At 39.9% G+C, this 26,817-nt stretch overlaps 1 protein-coding gene and 1 pseudogene across 3 annotated transcripts in view; one reads left to right on the plus strand and one right to left on the minus strand.

Moving 5' to 3' along the window:
* PDE5A (phosphodiesterase 5A) overlaps nt 1–26,817 on the plus strand; it is a 148,346-nt gene that overhangs the window by 12,555 nt on the left and 108,974 nt on the right. For all 3 annotated transcript variants that reach the window (XM_061419286.1, XM_061419288.1, XM_061419287.1), the window contains exons 2-3: nt 10,379–10,967; nt 23,696–23,785. In XM_061419286.1, the coding sequence (XP_061275270.1) occupies nt 10,379–10,967; nt 23,696–23,785 (679 nt within the window). The remainder of the gene's footprint in view (nt 1–10,378; nt 10,968–23,695; nt 23,786–26,817) is intronic.
* Nucleotides 13,177–13,290, minus strand: LOC133250151 (U2 spliceosomal RNA; annotated as a pseudogene).

A 26,817-nucleotide genomic window follows, 5' to 3' on the forward strand; every position in this document is an offset into this window, starting at 1 on the left:
TGGAGCCTGGCTGCCTGGCCTTTTGAGACATAAACTCAGTTTTGTTGAGCGCTCCACCCACACTGACACATTGTCTTGAAGGATGCAGTGCTATTAACACTCTAAGGAAGCCTCATGAGGTTAAAATATGCTAAAGATTATTCCTCCTGACACTGATTTTTATATTACATCATCATTGCATGGGCAAGACTCTTGAGCTGCTAGGGTCTTCAGTAAAGTAGAATATTAAGGTAGTAAACTTCTGGTTGGATTCATTGTTTTAAAAGATTTGAGATTTAAAATCTAAGTCACATTTATGATAACTCATAGCAGGTTTTTATCAGCTTCCAGTTGGCTTCATTTCCTGCCATCTAATTAATATCAATTTGGGGGGTTCTTTACTTGCTCTTTTGAGGTTCTTCACTTCTTTACTTGCTCTTTACCTGCCTTGTGGGAAAGGGTTCCTTGGTGAGCCGTGAGCAGCATCTGTGCAAACTTGTGTTTCAAGTTCGAAATGACAAATGGTATTCACATTTATGTTACCCGAGAGGAATAATTCCCAGCGCTGATTTTGGGACCCTCCAGGGTTTCTGCATCTCACTTCCCTGGTGGTGCTAGTGGTAAAGAACCTGCCTGCCAGTGCAGGAGACACAGGTTCGATCCCTGGGTCAGGAAGATGCCCTGGAGAAGGAAATGGTAACCCACTCCTGTATTCTTGCCTGGAGAATTCCATGGACCGAGGAGCCTGGCAGGCTACAATCCATGGGATCCCAAAGAATCGGACATGACTGAAGTGAGTTAGCTCGCATGCAGGATTTCTCCAGTTATTGTAAGACATATTGTAAAAGTTTAAGAACAAAACTGAATGTTTACCCATTTTAAAAGAGGCATATAATATAATTCATTTATGAGGTAAGAAATGTTTTGTGTAATAAAACATGGAAGGAAATAACTCACTAGAGGATAATAAAACAGGTTTTGGTGAGGAGAGAAGGAATGATTTGGATGGGACGTTAAACATCAGGATCTTGTCATTGATTATAAATTCTTGGCATTAACTTTTATTGCATTTCCTTTGACTGTGGCCTATTTCTAGCATCCAGGGCCTGTTGTCTTTCATTAACAGCCTGGTAAAAGTTAAATCAGCTCAAAGATTTCAAGATGATTGCTCTGTTTTTGTTTGCAGGGCAGTTAACCAAGAGTTGCTTATACATGAAAGTAGGGTTTCTAAGTTATTAGACCCTCCAGCAGAGGGTAAAATACCTTTGTGGAATTTGCATCCATTTCGTTCTTTTTGCTCAGACAGCTAGGATGCAATTTATGTAGAGTTATGATGTAACTCATCTTTTTAGGGGGAAGCTTAGTGGGATTCTATAATAAATAACAATCTGCAGTATCTTCTTTGGACAAGGACCTAGATGGTCAGGGTGTGTGTAGACAGGCTGTTTCCAAATCATTTCAGACCCACTCAGCCTGTGGGCCTGTGCCACCAGGAACATGACCATTCTTCCCCCTTACTTTCTCTGAGTCTCTTGGTTGAACGTCATGAGGAAATAAACACCATTGCCCCTTATGCCAGCTCTGCGGCTCCACTGGAAAGGGTCTAGGAGATAGCAGCATCTTAAGTAGGTGGAAGAAATTTTGAAATGCTTCCATGTGCATTTTCTAATTTGACTTGAACTTCAGCCCCATGAGATGAGTGAAAGAAGAAGAAAGAGAAGAAGCTGAGGGGCAAAAGGAGATGACGAGAGTTGACTGACCTAATAAGAATCACCACCTATTGGTCTGCTGATAATGTTAGCACTTGTGGGAGTCTTCCTGACCCATTCAGAGAGCTGCCCATTTTTACAATGAAGAACTTGTGTTCAGGAGAAAATGAACTCCAGAGAAGTCGTGATTGTTCAGTAGAATTATCTCCTGATGGCCAGTTTAGTATTCTTGACTCTATACTCAACTGAAGATAGTCACCACCTTGCAGGTCAGGAAGAAGTTAGAACAGGCAGTATTTCCCCTACTGGATACAGGATGAAATTGAAACTCAGAAAAAGAAAATTGTTTGCTATTGGTTACAAATCCCATTGGTACAAATGCTAAAGTATAGGTTGGAATTTGGGATTTATGACTAAAAACATAGCCTTTCAGTGCTTCCCAAGAATTTTTAGCAATGTGTCAGCCTCCCTTATATAAGTAGATTGCAGTTTTTTTTTTCCTCTACTAAATATATGGTATGATTTGGACAGTAAAATGAAAAGGCTTGATGTAAGGAAGAATTTTATGCCACAAATTATTAATCTAAGAGCTTTTGAAAGTTCAGTTACCATAATACACAGGCTCCTTTGTGCTCTTTCAATGATACAGTTAGTTATTTGATAGCACAGAGCTCATTGATGTGCTACACAGACCTACCTTTTCTTTGATGTCTATCTGCCAACAATTTCAGTTGGGAAAAACAGAATATCAAATGACTAGTATGGTCATTTGAAATAAATTAAGTATAATTTGAATTTTAGATACTGTTTATATTAAAACTGTATTCATTATTTATCTGAAACTCAGCTTTAATTGGTATCCAGTATTTTTATTTGCAAAGTCTAGCAAAATCACAGTGGACAGTGACTGCAGCCATGAAATTAAAAGACACTTGCTCCTTTGAACCTAGATGGAATATTAAAAAGCAGAGACAAAAGTCCATGTAGTCAAAGCTATGGTTTTTCCAGTAGTCGTGTACAGATGCGAGAGTTGGACCGTAAAAAAGGTTGAGCTCTAAAGAACTGATGTTTTTGAATTGTGCTGGAGAAGACTTTTTAGAGTCTCCCGAACTGCAGGAAGATCAAACTAATCAACTGTTAGGAAATCAACCCTGAATATTCATCAGAAGGGATACTGCTGAAGCTGAAGCTCCAGTACCTTGGCCACCTGATGCGAAGAGCTGACTCATTGAAAAAGACCCTGATGCTGGAAAGATTGAGAACAGGAGGAGAAGGGGGCAGCAGAGGCTGAGATGATTAGATGGCACCACCAACTCAATGGATGTGAATTTGAGCAAACTCAGGGATAGGGAGGACAGAGGAGCCTGGTGTGCTGCGGTGCACGGGGTTGCAGAGAGTCAGTCCTGAACTTAGTGAGTGAACAACAACAGCAGTGCAACCCTGAGAATTACTCTCATCTTGAACACATTTACTGTGCATTCTTTTTAGTGCATCATTCTAGGTTTATAGACCCTGACCTGTTTTCAGAGAAACAGGCATGAGACTCAGTCAGATTATTTTAAGGACACTGTCCTTCAGAGTTTTTGTTCTGAGCCCCTTGACACAGTGTTTTTGCGTCAGAGATTTAGTGCGCTGTCCTTTTGTGGTCTGGATGGAAAGAATTAAGTTAGAGGATGTGCTGTTACAAGCGAGCGTGTTCTTTCTCTACCGTATATGTTTAAATTTGATTTTTTACTCTTTCTACTGCATCTGGATGTTATGAAGTGTCTTCTTCATGACAGACATTGATGTTCTGGGAACTTCTATATTCTTATAGGTTGTAAGACTTGGAATAGGAAACCTAGATTTGATATCTAGTTTTGCTACCAGATAGCAGAGTGTGTTTGGTTCAGCCATTTAGAAAGTAGGATTGTTAATACCTGCCTCACCAGGTTTAAATAAAATGGTGCTTTTTTCTTCCAGTATCTCTGATAGACATACTTTTCAAAATCTCATAGACTCAAGGAAGAGAAAGAAGGGAAAGTAGAGATCCTGTCTCAAGCCATTGAAGTGATTTGCCCCAGGCAGAGCTATCAATCAGGTTTCTTAAATCCCATCTGGTATATTTACCCTCATATGTGACATGTTCATCTTTCCATCTTTATTCATTTATATGCAAAACCCACGTCAGTACTCTTGCCTAAAAAATCCCATGGAGAGAAGAGCCTGGCAGGTTATAGTCCATGGAGTCTCAAAGAGTCAGAGACGACTTTAGCGGCTAAGCAATGACATATAACTTCGTATGACAGCAAAATTCAGTATGTGTATAAAGCAACTTCTGGACACACTAAGTCTCAGTTTGGGAGGAGAGGTCTGGGCTGCTCACTCCTGTATCCTGGTGGCAGCGCAGTGCCTGGCGTGCACAAGGGACTTCATGAGAAAAATACAGTCTAGAGCAAAGGACACTTAAGTGAATCCAGTTAAAATGAAGAAGTATCAGTGAAAAGGTTTTGATTGGAACTTTACTTTGAAAAATGGAACCACAGGTTATGAACGTAAATTTATTTTAGATCTAATAAAATTTAAATTATAATGGAAATTTAAAGTAGACAGTTTCTGGCAAATAACTTTACTTGTTTGACATTTGCAACAAAATCATAGAGTTATTTTTTCCCCAAGTACAGTTTTTAAAAATTAACATTTAAAGATCTTCGGTTTTTCCAGCAGCCTTTCTTAATCTACAATGCACTTATTTGAACAGAATTCTCTCTTCAGGTATTTGTTGTGTTAATGATCCTTGTTGATTTTGTTAGCTGGTTTTTAATTGGGCTTACCCTTTAATTATCAGTGGCTTTATGTAATATTAGAATAGTCTCCAACATCACTTTGTTCTACTTCTAGAAATTCTATATCTTATGTAAGTTTACATTTCAATCTGCAAGTGATTTGTATTTGTAGAGCTTAAAGTGTTAAAGAACAGGAGATGATCAATACTAGTCTTAGGAAAGAAGGCTCACTTCACATAGCCACGTAGGTCATGTGCTGCAAAATGTCAAGGGATGCCTGAAAGGAGAGAGGTGTAAGAGATGATTTAATATTATTTATGGCTGGCTTATAAGTAATTGTTTTGATGTTATGATAGCGTATATTTTCCTCCACAGGCATATATATCTACAGGGACTCAGATAATCAATAATGTGGTCTTAAGAAAACATTTCCTCCCATGACTGGTGGTTAATAAAAATTGTTGATTGAATGACTGAATATACCAGATCTACTTTTCCTGTGTCATTTAATACTAAGTTCATTTCTCCAAGAAAGTGTCAAGAAATACAACACCTGTGAGACAAATTAAACATAATAATGCACAATATCTAACAAAGAATGTGGGGGCACTGGCTCTGTTTAAGATGTATAACAGGCCCTACGGGATAAATGAGGGTAGAGTAGCCACGATCAGTTATGAGGCTTACATCCAAGGGGTGGTGACCATTAATAGCTAAAACATAATGTTGATTTTCTAAGCATTCAAATTTTCAAAAGACTGTTGTCCTTTTTAATGCAGTTAGTTTAGGAGGCTTCATTTATTTATTTATTCATTCACTTCACTCAGATATTTATCAGGGACATAGTATTAATATGTGACAGACATTTTCTAAGTACAGGAATGCAGTTGTTTACAAGACAGATGACTATGAAATTTACATCTCCTTGGAAGAAACAGACAGTAAACCAACAGGTTAATAAACAAGAAAAAATAGATGATAGTAAGAATTCATTACCACTCTTAATGGCAGAAAGTGAAGAGGAACTAAAGAGCCTCTTGATGAGGGTGAAGGAGGAGAGTGAAAGAGCCGGCTTAAGACTAAATATTAAAAAAAAAAAAAAAAAAAGCCAAGATCATGGCACCTGGCCCCATTACTGCATGGCAAATAGAAGGGGGAAAGTTGGAAGTAGCGGCAGATTTCCTCTTCTTGGGCTCCAAAATCACTGCAGACCGTGAGTGTGGCCATAAAATCAGAAAACGATGGCTTCTTGGCAGGAAAGCTGTGAGAAACCTAGACAGTGTGTTGAAAAGCAGAGACATTACTCTGCCAACAAAGGTCCGTATAGTCAAGGTCATGGTCTTCCCCATTGGTCATGTACAGTTGTGAGAGCTGAACTGTAAAAAAGGCAGAATGCCAAAGAATTGATGCCTTCGAATTGTGATGCTGGAGAAGACTCCTGGAAGTCCCTTGGACTGCAAGGAGATCAAACCAGTCAGTCTTAAGGGAGATCAATCTTGAATATTCATTGAAAGGACTGATGCTGAGGCTGAAGCTCCCAATATTTTGGTTACCTGATGCAAACAGATGACTCATTGGAAAAGTTCCTGATGCTGGGAAAGATCGATGGCAGAAGGAGACAAGGGCATCAGAGGATGAGATGGCTGGACGGCATCAGGATGCAATGGACGTGAACTTGGGCAAGCTCTGGGAGATGGCGGGGGACAGGGAGGCCTGGCGTGCTGCAGTCCATGGGGTCGCCCACAACTGGGTGACTGAAGAGCAACAACAAGAATTCAGATCGTGTTGGGGGGAACATAATGTGTTGGGGTCCCTTGAGAGGTGGAGTGAGCAGGGAAGACCTGTCTGTGCAGGTGAGGAGGGAGCTTTGACCTGCCAGATGCAGGTGAGGAGAGCGTTCCAGCCTGGGGGCAGTCAACGTGTGATGTGCTTGAGGAGCGTCAGGGAGGCCTGTGTGGACAGGAGGGACTGCAGTCGGGGATTGAAGAGTTTGGGTTTTATTCTCAATTCAGTGAGAAGATGTTAAGGCTTACTTTTTCAAGGATTGCTCTAGCTGCCATGGGGAGAATGGGTTGAAGGAGGCTAGTATGATTTCAGAGAGTCCAGTTAAGAGCTGTGGCCATAGTCCAAGATGAGAGATGATGCAGCTTGAACCAGGGAAGATAGAAATCAGCAGATTGGACTATAGGGTTTTGGAAGTCAGCTGGACAGGACTTGGTTGCTAGATTGGATGTGAGTTGAAGGAAACAAATTCAGAGTAATTCCTAGATGTGCAGTTGAGGAACTGGGGATGGTGCTATTTATTGATATGAAGAAAATGGACAGGGAGTGAGATTGGAACAAGACGAAGGGTGGGGCGTTAGGAATCGTGATTTCACCACTTGAAGGTGTCTGTTTAGATGTTGTCAAGTAGGTGGTGTGATTAAAATGTTGATCACCATTTTTCAGTGAGAAGATAGGAGATAAGTTGAGGCTGTGTTTCAGGTTTGTAGCTGACATAGTTAAAATACCTGTTTTTATGTTGATTTGAGAAGTTTTTAAGTTACATATACATATTTTTTAATCACATAAACTAGATTAGCTTAAACATATTGCTGTGTTCCTGTTTCATGTTTTACAAAACATTTTATTCAAATGCTTCCTGTACATTTTTCACATGCATATCTGACGTCAGTGTCTTTGGCACAATCTTTCTTTGTGATTTTGGAGGTTACATAAACATTTCCCAAAGTATGTCCCCCTCATTTCTATAGAACTAGAAGTTTTTGAGATACACTGTTACCAGAGTATATTCTTATGACTAGAAATTTTGTCCCAAGCCACGGTATGCATTTATAAAATATTTGGCTGCTGCTGCTAAGTCACTTCAGTCGTGTCCGACTCTGTGTGACCCCATAGACATCAGTCCACCAGGCTCCCCCGTCCCTGGGATTCTCCAGGCAAGAACACTGGAGTGGGTTGCCATTTCCTTCTCCAATGCATGAAAGTGAAAAAGTGAAAGTGAAGTCACTCAGTCGTGTCCGACTCTTAGCGATCCCATGGACTGCAGCCTACCAGGCTCTTCCATCCATGGGATTTTTCCAGGCAAGAGTACTGGAGTGGGGTGCCATTGCCTTCTCCAAAATATTTGGCAATTACATTAAAAAAAAAAAAAAATTCTGTGCTGTAGGTATATACTGGAGTAATGTAGTAAGTACTTTTTAAAGAGAGCTTTAAAATGTATCTAACACTTGGAATTATGAGATAATCCTGATAATATCTATGTTATATTTTTTTTTACCCATTTCATTCTAGATTGGTGTCAATTCAGGGTAATATATATTTACCAAACAATAGATTATTGTTCAAAATAAAATAACTCAGGGAACATTCTATAAGTGAAAGACTTAGTGGAGACCCAGAAAAATGATTAACTCTTCTCTCCTCCTTCTGGATCTTGTTTTCACTTAATAGATTGTGCTGATTATTCATATCAGTACCTTGTAATATCTGCCTCATGGTCTATTTGGGCTTCCCAGGTGGCGCTAGTGGTAAAGAACCTGCCTGCCAATGCAGGAGATGGAAGAGATGCGGGTTCGATCCCTGGGTTGGAAAGATCCCCTGGAGGAGGGAGTGACAGCCCACTCCGGTGTTCTTGCCTGGAGAATCCCAAGGCCAGAGAAGCCCGGTGGGCTACAGCCCATAGTGTTGCAAAGTCGGACATGAAGCACCTTAGCACAGGCACAGTGTTCCATTTATAAACATGCCATGATGTATTTTGCCAGGCTTCTATTTATGTTTGCTCTTATCTTTGCTATAACAAACAGTAAATAAATACACTGATGCTTCTTTTGCTGTGTGTGTAAAATCTTTGGAACAAAGGATACTTGCATTTTAAAACTTGTTAGATTCTGCCTGCTTGCCCTCTGAAGAGGTATTATCAATTTCGGCTGCAGCCAGAAGGATTGGAGAGTGTCTGCATCCTGGCTCTTTCATGAAAATAACCAGTAAACCGTTGCCGCATGGAGATTGCATTGCTCTTATAGGCCAGTTCTTTTAAATATCCTCAGTGCTTGCAAGTTATTGTCTTCTGAAAATAAATTTTTGAGTTTGAAGAAAAATCAGGCCTGTATTTGGAGAAAAATCAGGTCTGCATACGATATGTATTAAGTTAGCCATTACTCTAGGCTTTTTGTGGTTTTATTTGCTTATTCAAAGCAAGGCTCAGTGAAAAACAAGATCTAGCTTTTAGGCAAAACTAATGTTCTTATATGACTTTGAATTTTTTTAGAAGTTAGTTTCAAAAGTTCCCAGAATGTTTAAAGTAATGGGGGCATCAATTGGCATCAGATTACAGCTTCCCAAGAGGATTTATTTGAACTGAACAACAGTCTTTTGGATGTGTATGATCTGATATATTTAGCTTAAAAAAAAAAAAATACTGACTATGAAATCTTTAGCTCAGATAGGTTTCTTCATGGAGTGGCACATAAACAACATAAATAATTTAAATTTTCTTGGATTTTTATACTAGTTATTGCCTATTTTTTGTTTTCCTCCTTTATACAAGGAGTAAATAGAAAATTATTCTAGATTATTGGACATGCATTATTAGGATGTTATTAATGGAAGTCTACGATCTTTCTTCTACATGCTAGATCAAATTGTTTCTTTTTTCTATTTCCTTTCCTAAATCTAATCTATATATAGTGGTATAGATAAAAACTGTCTAAAATTAAGCATGTTACCTAGCCAAATTCAGATAATTAAAAAAAATTTTTTAAATATTTAATTTCAGAATAAGTTGTGTGTTTTAAATAGCAAATTTCCATGCCTGTGTTTTCCGAAGACTGTCATCAAATTTAGTGGCTTTTACTTTAATTCAAACTGATTTTGAGAGGAACCAACTTGACACCTGATGCATTATAAATCAGATATCTGAAAATATATGTATATATGAGCTAATCTTTTATTAAAATGTTCAGTGAAACAATTGTTTTCAGTTTTTCAAAATAAACTGTCTTAAATAGACCGTTATGTTTTCATTTTCTATGACAAATGGTTACTGCATCAGTTAACCATGAGAGGATTTTAGAAGTTTTCAGGGGTAACAGCATTTAAGGAGGGAGCTTCCCAGGTGGCACAGTGGTAAAGAACCTGCCTGCCAATGCAGGAGACAAAAGAGATGTTGGTTCGATCCCTGGGTTGGCAAGATCCTCTGGAGTAGAAAATGGCAACCCAGTCCAGTGTTCTTGCCTGGAAAAGTATATGGACAGAGGTGCCTGGCAGGCTACAGTCTGTGGGATAGCAAAGAGTCAGCCATGACAGAGCAGGCACGCCACACTCACACACACACACACACACACTCTCACTCTGTTTTGTTTTTATTGAGGTATAGTTGCTTTATGGTGTTGTGTTAATTTCTGCTCAGTGATGAAGAGAATCAGCTATGTGTACACACACATCCCCTCTCTCTTTTGGACCTCCTCCCTTATCCTCCCCCCCCCCCCCCCCCCCCCCCGCCCCATCTAGGTCACCACAGAGCACCGAGCTGAGCTCCCTGTGCTGTGCAGTAAGTTCCCAGCACCTGTCTGTTCTCCACGCGGCCGGGCACATTCCTCAGTCCCAGTCTCCCAGCTCACCCCCTGCACGTCCACCCGTCCACTTTCTACATCTGCATCTCTGTTCCTGCCCTGCAGATAGGTCCATCAGTGCCATTTTTCTCAATTCCATATATATGTCTTAATGTGGGACATCTGTTTGTCTCTTTCTGACTTACTTCATTATGTATGACAGACAGTAAGTCCATCCACGTCTCTGCAAGTGACTCTGTATCCATCCTTTTTTATGGCTGAGTAGTATTCCATTGTGTATATGCACCACATCTTATTTATCCACTCCTGTCTTCCTCAAATATTTGATGTGCCTACATGTTCTTTTCTGCAGAGAAATGGTCAACGCATGGTTTGCTGAGAGAGTTCACACCATCCCTGTGTGCAAGGAAGGAATCAAGGGCCACACGGAATCCTGCTCTTGCCCCTTGCAGCCAAGTCCCCGTGCAGAGAGCAGTGTCCCTGGAACACCAACCAGGAAGATCTCTGCCTCTGAATTCGATCGGCCGCTTAGACCCATCGTTATCAAGGATTCTGAGGGAACTGTGAGCTTCCTCTCTGACTCAGACAAGAAGGAACAGATGCCTCTAACCTCCCCACGGTTTGATAATGATGAAGGGGACCAGTGCTCGAGACTCTTGGAATTAGTGAAAGATATTTCTAGTCACTTGGATGTCACAGCCTTATGTCACAAAATTTTCTTGCACATCCATGGACTCATCTCCGCCGACCGCTACTCCTTATTCCTCGTCTGTGAGGACAGCTCCAACGACAAGTTTCTTATCAGCCGCCTCTTTGATGTTGCAGAAGGTTCAACACTGGAAGAAGCTTCAAACAACTGCATCCGCTTAGAGTGGAACAAAGGCATCGTGGGACACGTGGCCGCTTTTGGCGAGCCCTTGAACATCAAAGACGCCTATGAGGTAAATGAACTCTTGGAACAGAGGCAGGGTGGGGCGTGGAGTATGGATGGGGCATGGGCAACTACTGTCAATCATAGGGATATTTGAAACTGAGATTTCATCATTTACAAACTTATTTAAAGTGGGAATCTATGGTTAAGAACCTCCCCATCTTTGAAAGTCAGTTTCTTCACTGGTGGCTGAGTCCAACACAGCGGCCTTAGAGAAAGGTTGTCTTGTTCTCCTTAATGATAACTTGACATAGCTCATCTCACAGTTGTGTTCTTTCATTGTTTTTTCTTCATCACTACGCATATCCCTGGGCTTCCCTGGTGGCTCAGAGGTTAAAGCATCTGCCTGGAATGCGGGAGACCTGGGTTCGATCCCTGGGTCGGGAAGATCCCCTGGAGAAGGAAATGGCACGTTCTCTTTTCTTAGTCCTACACACTCCTTAGATATGTAATCTGTAGACACTGTATAGCAGCATTTCTTGAGCTTACATGACCACAGAATGCTTAGAAGTTGTAGTGCAGCAGTAGAGAGCCAAGCAGTGGCCATAAAATAAAGTAGTGTTCAGATTGAAGCTAAGAATAAAAAAGTCTCTTGGATAAATTAATTTTAAGAAATGGTCAACATTTGATTCCCATTTTAAAACTTTGTAACAGAATGGTATACATTTGGAATTCAACTGTTTTATTACTGATAAAATAATACATTCACATATTTAAAACATGACATGATCCACAGCTTAGACCAGTGAGTTTCAGTTACACCACAAATGTCAGTGATGTTCAGTCAACACATCATCTCCTCCTCTACCAGGCCATCACTCATGCAACTTTCTTGAATGTGGCACAGCATTTATTAATAATAAGGTATTGACACAATAATCAGAACAACTTATATGAATGTGTTGGAATTTTCCTAATACTTGGAAACTAGACATCATCCAGTATTTAGATCAGATTGTTTATCGCTCAGTGTTCTTCAGAGAAACAGAACCAGTAGGATATATAGAGATAAATAAGAAGTGGTTTATTGTAGGAATAAGCTCACTTGGGAATGGAGGCTTAGAAGTTCCACAGTCTGCCTTCCATCTGCAGGCTGGAGAACCAGGATTGGTGTAGTTGATGGTATAACTCAGTCTGCAGGCCTAAGAATCAGGGGGGCCAGTGGTGTAACTCTGGTCTGTGTTTGAATCAAAAGCTTTAGAGCCGGGAGCTCTGGTGGACTGCAGGAAGGCAAGAAGAATATGGATATCTTAGTTCAAACAGAGCGAATTCGTCCTTCTTTCCTCTGCCTACTCAAGGGATGGGATGATGCCCACTGGCATTGATAAAGATCTTCTCTACTCATTCTCGTGATTCAGATGTTCATCTCCTCTGGAGACATCCTCACAGACACACCTAGAAATAATGTGTTATCAGCCGTTTGGGCATCCCTTAGCTGACAAGTTGACACATAAAATTAACTATCACAGATTGCCCTGAAGCCCTGGTCTATGTCTGATGGAAGCCTTATGCCTCCCAAGATTTCCTATGTCTAAGGATGTATATTGTCTAAATAACCCTCTTATTTCCTAAGGCAACAGGAATGCAAAACTTAGACCCATCTCTTGTTTCCATGGGGCAGCCTCTCCATGGACACCATGATTTTTAGGGAGAAAAATTGGAGGGTTCTTAGGGAAGGGTCACATCACCACTCACGTGGCCTTTACCCTCGAGCTGCAGCTCTTCCCGCCCCAACCTCATTCCCCCCTTTTCAGTCCTTCTTCAGATAAATAGTCTTCACTATCTCTCATCCTGCGGGTCTCAGGTGCTACTCAAGTGAATTTCTGATGAATAAAATTATTTCCAAAATGAATTTCAGAAGAAAGAAGTAGCAATAGCTGCTGTCCCAATCTTAATCAATTACCAATTTTGATACATTTGTCATGTTGTAATTGTGTCCCAGGGAACAGAGTTTGGGAACTGCTGTATCTTTGTTAAATGCTCTAATAATCTTTAGATATTCCACTTTGTGGAAGAAGACCAGCATATAATTTGGCAAATCTAGTTGGTTATTTCCTTTTTTGTTTTCTGTTATTTTTATCTTTATATGATTTCAAGCTTATAGAAAAGTTGCAAGACCAGTATCAGAAACTTGGGTATACCCTCTACCCAGATTCTCTAATTGTTTATATTTTGGCCCGTTTGCTTTATTATCTTCTTTTTCTGTGTGTAATGCATGTAAGTAATGCATGCATATTATTTTTTTCTGAGCCATTCGGAGACATTTTTCTATATGTATTTTCAGATAAGAACAGATACTGCACTTGATCTTAGCTAAAAGGCTGAGAAGCAGTTACTATACGTATTTTCTAACAAGAATATTGTCTTCCACAATTGTCATACTTTTATCAAAATCTGGAAATTTTTTGATACAAAGCTCTTAGCTAACATTCCATGGACAAATTTGGTCAGTTGCCCCATGAATGTCCTTTGCAGTGATTTTTTCCCCCCTTTGTTCAAGGCTCTCACTCAGGGTTACGTATTGCATGTATTTGTCCTATCTTGTTATTTTCCATTAAATATGCAGTAGCTTCTCAGTGCTTCTCTATCTTTCTTGACATGTATTTTGGAAGGAGACAGGCCAGTTATCTCGTAGAATGTTTTTCTTGAATAGATTCACGTTAGGCGCTTTTGGCAGGAATACCACAAACGTTCTTTCAACCTCATTTGGCTTTACAGACGACGATCAGTTTTTCACCTCTGCACCAGCTGGGGTGTCCCATGGTCCAACTCAGTCCTGACACTAGTTGCCTGGAGTGAGTGCAGACCCCAAGGTTAGGGACCCTGTTGTACAGCTTTGTCCCCACTTAAGATGCCAGCCATAGGAAGGACCCCCAGGCTAGCCACACTTGCTTCAGGCTGACTGCAAATGCAGGGGTTCCCCACTCGGGTTTAATGATTTGCTGGAATGACTCAGAACTCAGGAAAGTTCTTAAGATTGTACTTAAGAAAGTACTTAAGATTGTAGCTGTATGTTTATAAAGGATAACATTCAGAAGTAGCCTAATAGAAGAGATACAAAGGGCAAGGAGTGAGAGGTGGGGGACACAAAACTTCCTTGTCCACCCTCTATGGCAACACCATCCCAGCACACAGTAGATGACCTTTACCCAAAAGTTCCCTCAATCTGATTTTTTTTTCAGTATGTAGGGATGATTGATTAAATCACTGACCATTGGTGATTGGACTCAGTCTCCAGGCCCCTCTTCCTTATCCAGTGGCAGGGCTGAACGTTCTGATCCTCTAATCGCTCAGTTGGTTTTCCTGGCAGCCAGCCCCAGTCCTGAAGCTATTTGAGGCCTTCTCCCCCATGAGACTGCCTTACCGTGAGCTCAGGTTTGCTTAGCAGGGGCTTGTTACAAATATAAAAAGACTATCAGTCAGGTAATTCCAAGGGTTTGAAGAGATCTAATGCCAGACCAAACATGTTTTGTGATTATACCACAGACCTTCTTAGCATGTGTGACCAGGTAGCACACGATGTTACTTTACCACGTTTTTGATGATGTTAAACTTGGTAAGTGGGTTAAAGTGGTGCCCACTAAGTGTTTCACTATAAAGACACAGTTTTCCCATTGTAATTAATAAATATCTATAGGGACGTTATTTTGATATTGTGTGAATGCTCTTTTCCTTCTCAGTGCACTTACCACTTTGGGCATCTACTAATTTTCCAACTTTATATCAATAATACCATCTATATGTATTAGTTAACATTCTAATGTAAAGAAGAGCTTTGCCTTCTTTATTCACATTATTTCTATCATTATGGATGCATGGATTTTTATTTTTTTAATGAGTTATGCTGTGTTACTGTCTTATTCATATTCTCAGATTATATCCAATTTATTGGCTCCTATGTCCTTTTGGCTCAGTCTGCTGCTGCTAAGTCACGTCAGTCGTGTCTGACTCTGTGCGACCCCATAGACAGCAGCCCACCAGGCTCCCCCGTCCCTGGGACTTTCCTGGCAAGAACACTGGAGTGGGTTGCCATTTCCTTCTCCAATGCATGAAAGTGAAAAGTGAAAGTGAAGTCGCTCAGTCGTGTCCAATAGATGATGCTATGAAAGTGCTACACTCAATATGCCAGCAAATTTAGAAAACTCGGCAGTGGCCACAGGACTGGAAAAGGTCAGTTTTCATTCCAATCCCAAAGAAAAGCAGTGCCAAAGAATGTCCAAACTATTGGACAATTGCATTCATCTCTCACACGCTAGCAAAGTAATGCTCAAAATTCTCCAAGCCAGGCTTCAACAGTACATGAATCGTGAACTTCCAGATGTTCAAGGTGCATTTAGAAAAGGCAGAGGAACCAGAGATCAAATTGCCAACATCCGTTGGATCATCGAAAAAGCAAGAGAGCTCCAGAAAAACATCTACTTCTGCTTTATTGACTACACCAAAGCCTTTGACTGTGTGGATCACAACAAACTGTGGAAGATTCTTAAGGAGATGGGAGTACCAGACCACCTGACCTGCCTCCTGAGAAATCTGTATGCAGGTCCAGAAGTGACAGTTAGAACCGTACATGGAACAACAGACTGGTTCCAAATTGGGAAAGGAGTACATCAAGGCTGTATATTGTCACCCTGCTTATTTAACTTATATGCAGAGTACATCATGCGAAACTCCAGGCTGGATGAAGCACAGGCTGGAATCAAGATTGCCAGGAGAAATGTCAATAACCTCAGATGTGCAGATGACACCACACTCATGGCAGAAAGCAAAGAAGAATTAAAGAGCCTCTTGATGGAAGTGAAAGAGGAGAGTGAAAAAGTTGGCTTAAAACTCAACATTCAGGAGACTAAGATCATGGCGTCTGGTCCCATCACTTCATGGGAAATAGATGGGGAAACAATGGAAACAGTGACAGACTTTATTTTTGGGGGCTCCAAAATCACTGCAGATGGTGACTGCAGCCGTGAAATTAAGACTCTTGCTCCTTGGAAGAAAAGCTATGACCAACCTAGACAGCACATTAAAAAGCAGAGACATTACTTTGCCAATAAAGGTCTGTCTAGTCAAAGCTATGTTTTTTCCAGTAGTCATATATGGATGTGAGAGTTAGACTGTAAAGAAAACAGCACCAAAGAATTGATGCTTTTGAACTGTGGTGTTGGAGAAGAGTGTTGAGAGTCCCTTGGACTGCAAGGAGATCCAACCAGTCCATTCTAAAGGAGATCAGTCCTGAATATTCATTGGAAGGACTGATGCTGAAGCTTAAGCTCCAATACTTTGGCCACCTGATGTGAAGAACTGACTCATTTGAAAAGACCCTGATGCTGGGAAAGATTGAACGCAGGAGAAGGGGACGACAGAGGATGACATGGTTGGATGGCATCACCCACTCAATGGACATGCCTTTGAGCAGGCTCCGGGAGTTGGTGATGGTCAGGGAGGCCTGGCAAGCTGCAGTCCATGGGGTCCCAAAGAGTCGGACACAACTGAGTGACTGAACCAATGTCTTTTTGATATGTTCCCACATCACTCTTGGCATTTTCTTGCTTTGTGGGGGAGCTGAAAGTTTTAACTACTTAGCAGGATGTTCTAGACTTACCTTACACTTTCTTTGCCATAGACCTAGGGACCCTGGTTCCTCTCAGTGGAAGGGATGGTATTTTAAAACCAAGATCTAGGCACTAGGCATGCTCATTGCTTCTAGTTTTTCAGCAGATAGAGCTGGAAAAAAAATACACAGACTAACATACACTAATATTTTATTTATTCCTATAGCTAGCTACCCACTATATTATAAACAATAAATTATTACCTCTGATTTCAATCTAACACCTCAAGGTACCTTTTGTTTTCTTCCTCCAAAAGTGAAGAACCAGGCTTCCTTCTTATTCTTTTTTTAATTCAAGTATAGTTGATTTACAGTGGCATGTTCAGATGTATAGCACAGTGGTAAAGTTTTGTGTGTGTGTGTATGTGTATATATATATACACATACACATATATTTCAGATTTTTTTCCTTTTAGGTTATTATGAAATATTGAATATAGTTCCCCAGCTTTACAGTAGGCCCTTATTGGTTATCTTTTTTATATACAGTTTGTTAATCCCAAACTCCTAATCTATTGCCCCACATTTTCCCCTTTGATAACCATAAATTTGTTTTCTGTGTGTATAGATCTATTTCTGTTTTGTAAATAAGTTAATTTGTGTCTTTTTGTTTTTTTTTAAGCTTCCACACATAAGCAGTATCATAATTACCTTTCTCTGTCTGGCTTACTTCATTTAGTGTGATAATCTTAGATCCATCCATGTTGTGCAAATGACATGATTTCATTCTTTTTCGTGACTGAGAAATATTCCATTCTACAACAAAAGAGGCAGGAATACACTGGAGAAAAGGCAGTCTCTTCAATAAGTGGTGCTGGGAAAATTAGACAGCGACACGTGAAAGAATGAAATTAGAACATTCTACAACACCATACACAAAAATAAACGCAAAATGGATTAAAGACCTAAATGTAAGACATGTTACCATAAAACTCCTAGAGAGAAATGTTGGCAGGACGCTCGTGGACATAAATCACAGCAGTATCTTTTTGGGTCCATTTCCTTATTGTTTATATGTTTGTGCTTGTGCTCAGGCCAAGTTCCAAGCTCTTTATTCCTTTCTGTTGAATCTGTTTCTTCAGGCTGAAGAACTTTCATTAGTATTTCTTTAGGATTGGTCTGATGGTGACAAATTCTCTGATTTTGTTTAAATCATCATTTTGCCTATAATCTTGAAAGATATCTTTACTGCAAAGATACTTCTCGGTTAACAGTAGTTTTCTTTCAATATTTAAATGTTTTCCCACTTGTTTCTGGCTTTCACTTTTCTTATGAGAAGTCAGCAGCCTTCATTTCTTACACGTTTCGTGTTATATATCATTTTCACACTGTGTGTATATGTTTAAGGTTTTCACTGACTTTAGGACATTTTTGGTCATGTGTTTAAATACTTTTTTCAGCCCCATTTCCTTCTCTTTGGACTCCAATTGTATATATGCTAGGCCATTTAATGTTGTCCTGGAGAACGTTGAGGCTCTGTTAACTTTTTACAGTTTTTGTTTTCCTCTCAGTCTTTTTGATCAGGTATTTGTCAGTCTACCTTCAGGTCACTGACTCATCCAATCTGATGTTAATCAGTGAACTCTTCATTTTAGACTTTGTACTTCTCAGTTCTAGAATTTCCATTTGGCTTTTTAAAAATACTTCTTTTCTTTCTTTGCAGAGATTCCCACCTGTTCATTATTACCATATTTTAAGTTTTTAAATACTTTTATAATACCTTCTTTGAAGTCCTTGTTGTTAATTCCAATATCTGAATCATCCTGGGGTCATTTTTTAATGACTGTTCTTTTTCTTCACTATGGGTTGTAGTTCCCTATTTCTTCATTTGTTGTGATTATGTTTATTGTAGGCTGGACATTGTGACTGTTTGTTGAAAGTCGTTTGGATTATATCATCTTCTTTTAAAACAGGGCTGACCTTTATTCTTGCAGGCAGTGAAATTACTGGAAGGTACCTCCGATGGGTGGGACCCCAGTGTCTTCAAACATTTTTATAATTGGTAGCACCATTCCACTTTCAGCTTTCAACAGGTAATTTTTGCTTGCTCTCTTAAGAGTCTTCCCAAATACATGTTGAGCCTGGCTAGCCGCTATCTTCTGCCACTCCTCCTTTACACCCTCCCCCACCCACATCACAGCCTGTCTTATCAGGTACTTTGCCTTGCACATCCCAGCACTTTTGTTATTGTCCTTGTTCAGTCCCTAAGTCTTGTACGACTCTTTGCGACTGCATGAACTGCAGCATGCCAGAGTCCCCTGTTCTTCACTGTATCCTGAATTCACTCAGATTCAGTCCATTGAGTCTGTGATGTTGTCTAACCATCTCATCCTCTGCTTCCCCTTTTTCCTTCTGCCTTCAAGCTATCCCAGCATCAGGGTCTTTTCCAATGAGGGACTTTGCATCAGGTGGCCAGACTATTGGAGCATCAGCTTCAGCATTCATCCTTCTAGTGAATATTCAGGATTGATTTCCTTCAGGACTGACTGGTTTCATCTCCTTGCTGTCCAGGGCATTCTCAACAGTCTTCTCCAGCACCACAGTAATAAAGCATCAATTCTTCAGTGCTCAGCCTTCTTTCTGGTCCAACTCTCACAGCTGTACCTGACTACTGGAAAAACCATAGCTTTGACTTAGATGGATATTTGTCAGCAAAGTGATGTCTCTGCTTTTTAATACACTATCTAGGTTTGTCATAGCTTTCCTTGCAAGGAGCAAGCGTCTTAATTTCATGGCTGCAGTTACTATCCACAGTGATTTTGGAGCCCAAGAGAATAAAATCTGTCACTGCTTCTACTTTTTCCTTCTATTTGCCATGAAGTGGTGAGATTGGATGCCATGATCTTAGTTTTTTGAATGTTGAGTTTCAAGCCAGCTTTTTCACTCTCCTCTCTTAGCCTCATCAAGAAGCTCTTTAGTTCCTCTTCACTTTCTGCCATTAGAGTGGTATCATCTGCATTTCTGAGGTTGTTGATATTTCTCCCAGCAATCTTGAGTCCAGCATATGATTGAAAAATCCAGCCCAGCATTTTGCATTATGTACTCTGCATTTCAGTTCAATTCAGTCGCTCAGTCGTGTCTGACTCTTGGCGACCCCATGGACCACAGCATGCCAGGCTTCCCTGTCCATCACCAACTCCCAGAGTTTACCCAAACTCATGTCCATTGACTCAGTGATGCCATCCAACCATCTCATCCTCTGTCGTCCCCTTCACCTCCTGCCATCAATCTTTCGCAGCATGAGGGTCTTTTCAAATGAGTCAGTTCTTCACATGAGGTGGCCAAAGTATTGGAGTTTCAGCTTCAACATCAGTCCTTCCAGTGAACACTCAGGACTGATCTCCTTTAGGATGGACTGGTTGTATCTCCTTAAGTTAAATAAAACTTAGCAATTTTTATTAAATTGTTACAGTTTAATTTAATTTAAGGGTGACAATATACAGCCTTGTCACACTTCTTTCCCCGTTTTGAACCAGTCATTTATTCCATGTCTGGTTCTAACTGTTGTTTCTTAACCTGCATACAGATTTCTCAGGAGACAGGTAAGGTGATGTGGTATTCCCATCTCTTTAAGAATCTTCCAGTTTATTGTAATCCACACAGTCAAAGGCTTTAACATAGTCAAACAACCATAGTCAAACGAATGTTTTTTTTTCTGGAATTCCCTTCCTTTCTCTGTGATCAGAGAAATATTGGCAATTTGATCTCTGGTTCATTTGACTTTTCTGAACCCAGCTTGTACATTTGGAAGTAATTCTTGGTTCGTGTACTGATGAAACCTAGCTTGAAGGACTTTGAGCATAACCCTGCTACCATGTGAAATGAGCACAGCGGTGCGGTAGTTTACACATTGAGAGCTGGGCCATAAAGAAAGCTGAGCGCCAAAGAACTGATGCTTTTGAACTGTGGTGCTGAAGAAGACTCTTGAGAGTCCCTTGACTGCAAGGAGATCAAACCGGTTGGTCCTAAAGAAATCAGTCCTGGATATTCATTGGAAGGACTGATGCTGAAGCTGAAGCTGCAATACTTTGGCCACCTGATGCAAAGAACTGAGTCTTTAAAAAGACCCTGATGATGGGAAAGATTGTAGGCAGGAGGAGAAGGGGACAACAGAGGATGAGATGGTTGGATGGCGTCACTGACTCAATGGACATGAGTTTGAGCAAGCTCTGGGAATTGGTGATGGACAGGGAGGCCTGGTGTCCTGCAGTCCATGGGGTTGCAAGAGTCAGATAGGACTGAGCAACTCAGCTGACCTTGAAAATTCTTAGCATTGCCCTTCTTTGGGATTGGAATGAAAACACGTTTTCTAGTCCTGTGGCCACTGCTGAGTTTTCTAAATTTGCTGTCAGGAGTGTAGCACTTTAATAGCATCACCTTTTAGGATTTGAAACCGCTCAGATGGAATTCCTTCACCTCCACTAGCTTTGTTCATAGTGATGCTTCCTAAGTCCCTCTTGACTTCACACCCCAGGATGTCTGGCTCTAGGTGAGTGATCACACCATCGTGGTTATCTGGGTCATTAAGACCTTTTCTGTACAGTTCTTCTGTGTATTCTTGCCATCTCGTCTTAATCTCTTCAGCTTCTGTTAGGCCCGTACTGCTTCTGTCCCTCATTGTGTCCATCCTTGCATGAAATGTTCTCTTGATATATCCAGTTTTTTTGAAGAGCTCTCTAGTCTTTCCCATTCTGTTGTTTTCTGCTATTTCTTTGCATCGTTCGGTTAAGAAGGCCTTCCTATCTCCCCTTGCTCTTCTCTGGAACTCTGCTTTCAGTTGGGTGTATCTTTCCCTTTCTCCCTTGCCCTTCACTTCTCTTCTTTCATCAGCTATTTGTAAAGCACTTTAGAAGCCCTGAATTCAGTTCCGTTTGGAACTGTGGTTCCTTTGCGGACCACCTGCCTTCTCCTTGGTGGGAGGAGTGCTGCCTGGAGGAGCGAGATTACCGCAGGGCAGCCATGTGCGGCCTCTGCACGGTGTGCGGTTTAGCTGTCTCAGTTGTTTGATCTGGTCGGATATTTTCCAGCAGGAGGACAAGTCTGGTACTAGTTGCTTTTTATAGGAGATGGATATTTAAGTTTTGTGGGGTTTTTTTTCACTGCCATGTTCTCATAAACAGTGAAAGAAATAACAATAGCAATAATAGTGCTCCATTTTTCTTTCAGTGGCTCCTGGACCTAGAAGCGTTAGTTCTCCGTGTTTGTAGCCCTTGTGCTGGGTGCATTGCCAAAGGCAAATTCTTTGAGATGCCAAAATTCTCTTAAAGTGATTTTGAGGCAGACATTTCTCCTACTTCGTTCACTGAAGAGTGAAATCCAAGGTTGCTGTTTATTTTAAACTTCCAGTATACACAAAATCTGTGGAAGTCCTATACATTTCAAACTCTTGCTTTGATTAGGCAGTTGAGTTTAATCCTCTTCTTTATAAATTGGTCTTGTGATTCAGATATTCAGTAGCAAAATAATTGCTAAGGATGCATTTCCATTCATATTTTGATTAGCCTATGGAATAATTCCCTATATAAATTCATAATGCTTAACTTCTTTTAATTCATCCATATCAGTAGCCTGTCTGCTTTCTTTAGATACCTTGCAATATAGCATGTTATTTAAAACTGTTTTTTGGAAACATTCAGGCAAGATTTTCTCTGTCTTTTCAATACAACTTTGAACATGTTTGCAGAAAAATTAAAATGCAATAGTGTTCATTTGTAATATAAAATATGTTGATTTGCCACCATTTTGTAACTTTTGAAAGTTTGTCTTTAAGGCCAAATTCAGCCCTCTAAATGGGAAAATTAGCCTCATTTCTGACCCTAGTTTGATGGAATTTAGTGTAATCATTTACTTCATTCACAGCTTTGGCTTTGCGTGACATTAGACTAATTAAAAAAAAAAAAAATAGAAATGACCTTCAAAGATGAGGATTTTTCCAGTGTGAGTACTCCATATTTTCCAAAGGGAATTCCAAAAGCAGAGTTTTTACAGCAATAATTCTATTATTAGGTTGAGTATGTAAGTTCCCAAGGCTGCTGCTTTGAAGGGAACAATATTCGTTCAGATATTTATATTCTGGTACATTTGCTTCCATTCTAATTGTATGTCATGTGCTCATATCTGTCCATTTCCTTGAGCTTATCCGACCTCTACAAGATTTGTTTTAAGCTATAGTAAGCTAAGAATGATCACATTGGATAACTGTGGTATCAGTTGTTAATGAATTGCTTCATTTATTTAACAAATGTTTTTGAGTTCCTGAATTGATCTTGGGAATACAGCAATGAACCAACCCTCACAGAGTTTACAGCCTACCTTTAATCTTCTTAATCTGGTTTAATGGAAAATAGCATGCATCTTTTTTTTCTTTAACCTACATTTTGAACTTTTACACATTTCAAAAGCCCTTTGTGATTACTGGATGTGCAAGAATGTACTTTGTGAAAGGGGAAAGAGATTCAGAAGATTAAGGAGTTGTTTATAGTTTGATGAAGGCACTTTTATTAAATAAAAAAGAAAGATTTTAATTCTTATGAACATCTGAGATAGAAATACAGAATATTGAGGTAATAGATAAACAATCGTTTGTTGCTATTGTGTTATGCTCAGTCTTGTCCAACTCTTTGCGGCCCAATGTACTATAGCCCATCATGCTCCTCTAGTCACAGAACAAGGTCATTCATTACAAGGGAAGTAACATCAGTATTGGAAAGGTCATTTTGGAGGTGGTGGGTTTTATAGGAAAACATTTCAGACCAGAGATGCTTTCCTTTTTCAGAAGAATCAATGAGATGGGAATAGGCAAATTGTATTACAGAAGAGGAGAGTTGTCACTTTTTCCGGAGTTTAAGTGAGACTGTCTACATTGGTTACTCTTTTGAATTTTCTTTATTTCTTAACATTTGTTTGCATCTGTATTTATTCATGAACACTAGCTTCCTTAAAAAACTTTAAATTTATCTTTGTCAAAGATTATATGTACTTATATGATTTGATACGTTTTACAATGATAAAATTTAACATTCAGAGGAACAAGGTAAGTCAAAGGTTAGATTTCTCTAATCCTATAAATCAGAAAAATGACATCAATCATTGAACAAGTCAGTCACTAAATTGAATTTCATCTTCCCTACTAGGATCCTCGATTCAATGCAGAAGTTGACCAAATTACAGGCTACAAGACACAAAGTATTCTTTGTATGCCAATTAAGAATCATAGGGAAGAGGTAAGCCAGTTTTCCATTTTATAAAAGGTCATTTGGAAGCATTTTTCGTTTTGAAAATTTTTTTTTTACTTTTCATACTTCTGAAATAATGCTGTAGTGCAGTTAACTGGAAAGTGCTTAAATGTTCTGCTTGATGTTTTTTTATTTAGACTTCAGTAATAGAATTGTATCCTGATTATTTACTTTTACTTAGAAATACATTTTAGACATGTAATTTTTTTTACCTCTGTTTCCTGAAGATCTCACTCTATCCTAAGATATATAATTGTGGTTGTGATTATAATCAATTTATTTCATATTATATTTTTAACACTTGAATAATGCGTGTTTCATAAATGGTTATCCAATCTCAGTGGTCATCAACTGATTTTATTTTTTATTCAAAATGAGGATTTGAAAAAAATGGATATTATTGTAGCTAACTCCAGGCAAAATTTATTGTGAAATTATAACAAGCAGATGAAAATAGGTTGGTTTATATTTCATCTAATTAGAAGGTTTGGATTCTGTAAATACTGAATTCTCTCTTCATTTTACATTTATTTGAAAAAAATAGTTAATAAATGATTGTTTAAACTGAATGCTTCACTTGAGTGTTCTCAGCCCTGCGTGCACATTACAAACAACGGTGGAACTTCTAAAAAGTTACAAATTAAATCAGAATCTCTAAGGCTGGGTGTAGACACCGATACATTTGTAAAGCTCCTCAAATAATTCTAAAGTGTAGCCAGGGTTGAAAATCATCTCTCTAAGTGAAAACAAATAGATCGAAAGAGCTCCTATTTGTGGTTCTTAACCTTGGCTGCAAGTAGAATCACCTGTGGAACATTTAGAAATTCTAAAACCACAGTTGTTGTTGTTCAGTCACTAAGTCCTGTCAGACTCCTGCAACCCCACAGACTATAGCCCGCCAGGCTTCTTTGTCTGCAGATTTTCCAGGCAAGAATACTGGAGTGGGTCCTTCCTGACCCAAGGGTGGAACCTGCATCTCCTCTCCTGCATTGGCAGGTGGATACTTTACCACTGAGCCACCTGGGAAGCCCATCCAGTCTTTTACCAAGTTCCACAGATTCTTTTTCTATTAGTGTTTCCCATTTCCATTTCTTTCTTTCGATTTCATTCCTGGTACCTGTACTGTACCATGATTCAGATCTTGAAGTAATGTCTGAACTTTTAAAATATTCTCCTAAGGAGTTTCTGTACTTTAAGTCAGCTTCCCTTTGATCCCCACTACGTATGCTAAAGCACAGCCTTCTAACTCCATGCTTCCAAAATAGGACTGTGCACATGGGATCTTGAAATGCAGGTTCTGAGTTCAGTAGTCTAGGTGAGCCCTGAGGGAGTCTCCCACAACCTGAGGTGATGCAGGTGCACCCGGCCTGCAGTCACAGGTGAACAGGTCCCGAGGCAGTAATTTCTCAGTCTTCTAAATACCTTCTCAGTGCCTTAGAGTTGCTGCATGGTTTCCTAAGGTAGTTGCAGCCATGATTACTAAAAATACCTGCAGCTAAAACATATATATGAGATTAAATAATTAATTGGCTAATTAATTATGAATGAATAAATGAAATTGAAAAGACCTTACATGGACCAATGGTGTTCTTTAATTGGATTGCCAGATAAAGGAAATACAAAGCATATCTTATGCAATATTGGGGGACATAGTTATACTAAAAAACTATTTGTTATTCATCTAAAATTAAATTTGAGTGGACATCCTATGTTTTATCTGGCTGCCCTAGTTATAAACCAGGATGTAGTTGTGTGCACTTAAGAAGGTGATGTTCAGCTTTTAGCTTATAAGTATGTTTTAAAACCATGGCCTGAGAAACAACTTTGTACTGGTCGGGAGACTTAGCCCATATCACGCTCTGGTTAAACATCTCTTTCTAAGTTTCATGAACACTGAGGATTGAGGGAATCCATGAGAATATGCAACAACATCACCAGGGTGAAGAGACTGCCTTTCTGCAAGAGAGCATCCTCTGGGTACACACGTTTCTGTCTCGGTAACTGCCAGTGAGGAAAGTGAAAGTGAAGTCGGGCAGTCGTGTCCGACTCTTTGCGACCTCATTGACTGTAGCCTACCAGGCTCCTCCGTCCATGGGATTTTCCAGGCAAGAGTACTGGAGTGGGGTGCTTAAACTAAAACAACAGTAACAAAAACCCCTGCTGTACTGAGGTACAAGTTAGGTAATCAAATTCACTCATTTTAAGTGTATAGTTTGATGAGGTTTTTTTTTTTTAATGTTTTCCCATTTTTATTGTATCAATTTTTTTTTCTTTTTTAACTTTACAATATTGTATTGGTTTTGCCATCCATCAACATGAATCTGCCATGGAATACACGTGTTCCCCATCCTGAACCCCCCTCCCACCTCCCTCCTCATACCATCCCTCTGGGTCATCCCAGTGCACCAGCCCCAAGCATCCTGTATCCTGCATTGAACCTGGACTGGCGATTCGTTTCTTATATGATATTATACATGTTTCAATGCCATTCTCCCAAATCATCCCACCCTCTCCCTCTCCCACAGAGTCCAAAAGACTGTTGTATACATCTGTGTCTCTTTTGCTGTCTCGCATACAGGGTTATGGTTACGAGATGCATGTACAGTCCTGTGACTACCACTATCATCAAGATACAAAGTATCTGGGACTTCCATGGTGGTCCAGTGCCTAAGCCTGCGCTCCCAGTGCAGGGCCTAGGATTCGATCCTTGGTCAGGGAACTAGATCCCACGTGCTACAGCTAAAGATCCCAGTGCAGCCAAATAAATAACAACACTAATAAAATTTTGAAAAGATGCAAAGCATTTCTGTCCCCTCAGATATTTCGCTGCACCCCCGTAGTTGATCTTCTCCTCCCTCAACCCCCAGCTGCCAACAGTCCCTGAACTGTTTTCTGTCACTGATATCTTGCCTTTTCTACAATGTCACATGCATCATATAAGTGGAGTCACATAGTATGTAGTCCTGTGTGTCTGCCTTCTTTTACTCTGTGTCATGCGTGTGATTCATCCGTGTTCTTGC

Source organism: Bos javanicus, chromosome 6 (genome assembly GCF_032452875.1).
Source record: "Bos javanicus breed banteng chromosome 6, ARS-OSU_banteng_1.0, whole genome shotgun sequence".
Taxonomy (NCBI): domain Eukaryota; kingdom Metazoa; phylum Chordata; class Mammalia; order Artiodactyla; family Bovidae; genus Bos; species Bos javanicus.